The 6,411-nt window shown below is 32.3% G+C and overlaps 1 protein-coding gene across 1 annotated transcript; it reads right to left on the reverse strand.

Moving 5' to 3' along the window:
- LOC106105381 (RPII140-upstream gene protein) lies at positions 1-2,494 on the reverse strand. The gene is made up of 6 exons (XM_013285673.1): positions 2,207-2,494; positions 1,810-1,975; positions 1,488-1,576; positions 1,133-1,266; positions 445-553; positions 1-193 (listed from the first exon to the last, which is right to left on the reverse strand). The coding sequence occupies exons 1-6, from the start codon at positions 2,353-2,355 to the stop codon at positions 73-75; spliced, it is 768 nt and encodes a 255-aa protein (XP_013141127.1). The 5' UTR covers positions 2,356-2,494; the 3' UTR covers positions 1-72.
- Between the last annotated feature and the right edge of the window lie 3,917 nt (positions 2,495-6,411).

Raw genomic sequence — 6,411 nt, forward strand, 5'->3', positions numbered from 1 at the left:
ACCCAAATCATTAACCGCTTTTAATAATATTTACAAAATGAAATAATTTAAGTTTAGTATAACTTGACTAAATTACGATATTTCTTCAATTTTCTTCTCTCCCTTTTCAGTGACCAGTTTATCATGATGCCTTGTTAAATTGTCGTGTTTTTCTTTCGCCGATTTCTCCAACACCTGGTTGTATTGATCTTCTCTGTAAAAAAAAATGAATGAATATTTACTATTTGTTAAAACAGTTTAGAAAAAAATATACATTAGGAAAATTTTTCGTAAATGCACTACATTTTAACACAATATTGGTACAATACTTTCCACTGTATTGTACTAATAAACACGACTATTTTTTACTCAAACATAGACCTCATTTTAGTTACTTGATCAGAAAATTATTAGTGAGAAAACTATTATTTTCACCTTACAGAATAATACAAATCAATCACATACCTTGCTAATTTGATTTTATACAAAGCTCCTCTTATTTCATCCATGGATACTCCTGAGATTTTTAAAATATTCAAAATAAGTAGCCCACCAATTGCACTTAAAGCGCCACCTGAAATAAATTTTGTGGAATAAATTAAAAAAAAATCCAAATTGCTATTTGAAAAATAAAAAATCTAACTCACTGATGGAAAGGAAAGAATCTTATAACAATTTAGAATTAACAGAGAATTTAGAATTGATAAAGAATAAAAAGCATATCACTGATAAAAATTGGTTAAGTTATTTAGGCTGTAGGCATTAACTAGGGAAGTCCGATAATGTTACTTAGGTAATTAGAGTTTCATCATCAGCTCACTATACATCCCCACTGAGGGGCTCAAAGCCCAACCTAAGTAAGGTGATCAGGCCATAGTCAACGATGCTGGCCCACTGTGGGTCATACATATCTTTAAAATTCATTGGACATATGTGAAAGTGCACCAATCTGCAGTGAGCCAGCATAGTTGAATAAACCTAGTCACCTTACTTTGGATAAGCTCAGAGCCATGAGGAAGTACAGCAAGCTGATGATGATAATGATGGTGAGCAAGTTGCATCACTATGTTGTCCCTCATTATAAGAATTACAAGTCAAATGTGGCCACCCATGCTTTTTTTGTGAAAATTTATTATTAAAATAAAATCCATACCAAGTGTAGCGCCGACAATAGTCGCAGCGATTCCTAAGTTTGCTTTATACATGCCTCCGGTGAGTGCGCCTGCCATGATGTAGTCAACCAATGACGGCTCTCCACGATACACTGCTATCACAGTGGTAATTAGACTAAAAAATAAAACAACTAAATATAATCTGTATACATTGAAGAGGGAATATTTTAATTCACAAATCATTCTTAATATAAACACAAAGATGGATGGATAGATGGATGTTTGCTAGAGTTTGTAGCCTAAACGGCTGAACGGATTTTGATGGAAATTGGTATAGATATAGACAATAGTCTGGAAGAACACATAGGCATAACATAAATTCAAATTTATAATTACCTAAAACACCCTGTAAATAAACCCAATCTCCACCCCCAGTGGACTGCTCCTTTTGCAAATCCAATTGTCACATGATCTTGCAATTGTTTCTAAAACATAAATAATACAATAGTTTCAGTAGTAGATCAACACACTTAAAACCATATTTTTTTAATGGGTGACTGTGCAACCTCTGTGTTCCCCTAATACAATTTTTAGTCAGTCTTCGGATTCTTAAAACCATTTGAGATCTATCTGATAATCTTCATGATAAAATTAGATTATTTATGTAAGGATTTGTCAATTACAGACTACCAAGGCTATGTACATACTTGTTTCTTACCTTTGCTTGCATTGTAGAGGTAAAAGCAGTTGCTTGATTTCTTTCAATAAACTTAATGTAAGCGTCCCTTGATTTCAAAAACCCTCCAAAGCAAGCACCTATAAATGACCCAGAGAGTGTTGCTTGTATAACATTATGTAGTTCAACTGACACTTCTTCAAATTCACTGTAACAGGGAAGTTGGAAAATTTATTTCTAAATAAACTGTATATTCTCATCTACCCTCAGTTATAACATAACAGCTTTATCTCGTGATGTCTCCTCTAAATTCGTCAATTAATATATGGCTTTAATTCATTGAACAACTTAAGCCATTGCTTAAGTGGTGCTGGTGTAAAAGTGTAATTCAACAATCATCAACTTAAAACAGATTGGTCTTTTCGCCAAGATTACTTACTCTCTCTGAAACATTTTCTTAACTCTTTCCAGACCGGTATCGACGGTTTGTGGTTCAGGGTTATGAAGTTTATCATGATCATTTATGTTTCGCTTTTCAAAAAAGGGAAAAGCAAATGTCGGCGTCAATCGTATCGCTGTTCTTATCATCTTGTTGATGTTCAAAATTATTGTTGTTTCATGTTTAAATATTTCGAACGGCGGTAAGATATTACGAAACTCGAAATTCTAATTCTCACACGAAATTCGTAATACACAAATTATAATACTTGACAGCTGACACTGACAAATTGTGAGACATTGACAGTTTATTGCCAGGTGATATTTTCGAATTGCCATTAAACATTTGTGCCATAGAACCAAACTATCGACATCACTGACTTCTATAAATGGACAGGCTATAAGCTGTGATATTTTGTGTCTACTTGAATTTCGACATTTTAGCGTTGACGGTTACGGTTGATTGCGGTGAAGAATTTTCAAACTTACGTTGGATGAACTTTCAAATATGGATAGACTAAAAAGTCTCTCAAAATAAATTGATGTGTATAATATTCCGAAAAATCCGCCGACCTGCTAAATAAGTAGACGTACGAATTAGAAGAGCTATCGACACATCTTTCAAACCTTGCTCTCTAAACATCATTCTATGACCGTAATATTACTGATTATGATAATTACTACATGAAACAACATGAGCATTACTATAGGTGTTTTAGGTGCTTGTTTCTGTTACTTGGGATCTTTATCATCTTTGTTTAGATTGAGCGGTAGAGAAAAAGATGATCAAGGAAATTTTGGACCAGCGACGAAAGAAGTATATTTATATTCTTTAACTCTCTATTTTATATGTCCAAGCATGAACTGGGGGAAATGAAAGAGTTTTTGGAGCGGAAGGATTCAATTAAACTACAATTATTTCAACTATATTTTATTATAAAATGACAAAGAATAAATCTAGAGTTTAGTAGTGTAGTCACTTAGATGTTAAAATTGTGTATATATTTATAATTCACATAACTGCTGTAATATAGATAGTGTGCTCTCGGCCTTACGTAAGGACCCATCGGCGGTTAGAAAAATCAAGTTTTACTAAAGAATCCACAAAATACATTCTTTTGGAATATAATATATAAAGGCTCGTTAAAGCTTGCTATTATGTTAGTATCTGAATTAGATTAGAGAAAACAAACATATAATTAGATCCCTGTTATTTTGTCCCAATAATTGGTCTTTGGCATAATGAATTCAATAACGCTAAATTATTAACATATTTAACTAAAACCATCATTCTAGAGCCAAATATTACGGAAACAATAAAACAATTCATCCGCTACGTGAGCGACTGTTTAAATCTATTAGACTATTTTAACTTTACACACAACCCTTTAATTTGCACACCATTGTTTTATCAAACGAATCAGAACGTCACTAAAATCACGAAGGAACAGGTGGGCAATTACAATAATACTAAGAAGTTTCTTAACTCGGAGGCAGGTATTCATTATTCACTAGAGCGACTACCGAAATCAGAATAGGATATTTTTATCTAAGTCTTAATTTAATGATTATGTTAATCTGTAATACATTCTATTAATTTAATTTGTAATTATTTATAAATTGTATAATATTTACATCGGTAGATTATTTCAACGAGACGATAACTGCCATTTTAATAGGTTTAATATATATTGTAATGATTATTTTAATTTAGAAATATAGAGAGCACTTATAATAGGTAATTAGCTACTGTCGCGTTCAGCGAATACTCTACTGTAGGATTTAGTCCTATTAATTGGCAGTTATACATTTTCCTTCGACTAAGATAATGTTTCAATAATGGAATGGTTCAGTTCTTTCAACGCATCAGGAATAAGGGACGTGGCACGGACATAAATCACCGCCCCGGCCGCCAGTTGCCAGGGTGAGCGATAAAATTTATTCACATTATACCCTGTGCGAAATATATTCCACTTGATAATATTTATAACATATCATTGGCAATATTTTAAGTCCCTTACCCCATTCACAATTCAACTAAATAACCTGTAATTTGCCTAAATTCTCGCTAACACCAAGCGGACTTTAGGATAAAGGTGAAAATGAAGGTGAATTTATGGGCATTAAAACACTTTATAGGTAGGTACATAATAAATTTAAATACAGGTAAAAAATATTACTGTCAGGATAGTTAAGATCTAAATAGGTACGAATATGTCTAGAGTAGCGATCGTACTACTGTACATCTCTTTATATTGATCCCCTTTGAAATTTATAAATTTATTTACAAATAGTGTACCTCGTCGACTGATGAGACCTTTTGTTACACGACATCCGAATGTGAGGTGACAACGAACAAACACGTGGAGAAAAACTGACAATATAAACAAGAAGTTTGAGTATTTTATATAATTATATATATCTCTTAAAGGAACAAAGAAGGACAAGGAGGAAAAAAAAAATAAAGAAAAACAAAAGTTATCAATGATAAAAATAGTTTAATTATGAAACTAAAATAAAGATTGAAATTAACCACACAAAAGGCTTAATACTAAAATAAGAAAATAAAGACGACAATGTAAATTAAGTTAAAACATATTAAATATACGAAAAAGTTTAATGAAATAAAAATTAGAGAGAAAAAGGGTATTCGAATGGAATAGTTATTAAACACATGTGCCTTTGCCCAATATAGATATATGTCGGTATTCACTGTGATACATATATCGTACAGCTAATACAATAAGATATGTTAAGAAGCGCAATTATAGTAAACAACGTATGTGATATGGAGAGATATGTTTGAGGTGTACACGAAGAACGAATGCAGAGTGAAGACAATCAAAGAAACAGTACCGGGGCTGCGGAAAGCCTCGCACATTCTCAACGTATAACTTTAACGAACAAATTGAAACAATGTTCACTTACGATCAATTAAATTGCATATATTGCGCTTAATAAAACTCTCAAATATAATTTAACTGTAACATTTTCATCAACATTTCAATAAATGTTAAGATTACATCGATTACGTTACCTAAAATAATGTGTATTGACTTTTAATTTGGCATCTCATTCTAAACACTGAATTTAATTATTTTTTTACTTTATCTTTTATAACTTTATCGTATTATACCTAAATATTTAAAAATACTTTTCTAAACACATAAATCCCTAGAATTATCTATAAGTCAATACCAGTGTTATTGAGAAGAGTTAGGCCACAAAACGCTACACACATAGTTAACAAACTCTCCATATTGAACCGGGACAACGTTGGATATTTGTCAACTCACTCCTGTGAAACGAAAAATTTCACAATCACAACATAAAGGGCCTGTCCCACCACTGGCTGATAAAGGCTCAGATAGGTTAAAAATGACATCATTGTCAGTTAAGGGAACGAAATCCGATATTTCCATCAATTAATTTACACATTGGATTATTATCAGACATTTTACAATTTGGTGGGACAGGCCCTAAGAATAGAGTATATATTATCTATCAGCTCTTATGGTCAGCGATATATTGACACTTGAGTTGGCACGTCAGACAGAAGAGTACTCATGTCTACAACGTGCCAAATCAATTGCAGGATTACACCGAAATTGAGTGGTGGTTCCGTGACATTGACTATCGGAAAAGGACACAAGGACAATTATATCTCAATAATTATTATTAATAAAATTACAATATCTATTTACTTAACATATTTGATTAAATAATTACTGCTAGCTTATTAAGTTAACAATGTATATGTATTGAATTGGCCAACAACGTTTTCTGATCGATAAAGTATTATCTATATTTAGTTTGTAGATGAGCAGAGAACATGTCGATATTTTATAAAGTTCATTACAATAAACACTGCATTTCATAATGTAAATTTAACTATACAATTAATCCGAAAGATATGAACAAAATGCAGTGATGTGTGTAGCGTTCCACGCTGAAGACATTGGATATGTAATCTCCTTTTTGTGATTTAGTTTTATAAATACATAATAATTAAATTACAAATGCGAATTTCTCACTCGCCGAACAGACCATCACCGACCGCACTTCGCTTCCCGTATCATTTCAAAACGCAGGCACAGAGGTGACTGTACCCCCTTAGAAAAACATTTTCAAAAACGTGCAAAATATCACCACACCCTGGTCACCTAACATTATCTAAACCGAGTAACTACTTACACGCTCTTATCG

The sequence above is a fragment of the Papilio polytes genome, unplaced genomic scaffold (assembly GCF_000836215.1).
Source record: "Papilio polytes unplaced genomic scaffold, Ppol_1.0 DF822845.1, whole genome shotgun sequence".
NCBI lineage: Eukaryota > Metazoa > Arthropoda > Insecta > Lepidoptera > Papilionidae > Papilio > Papilio polytes.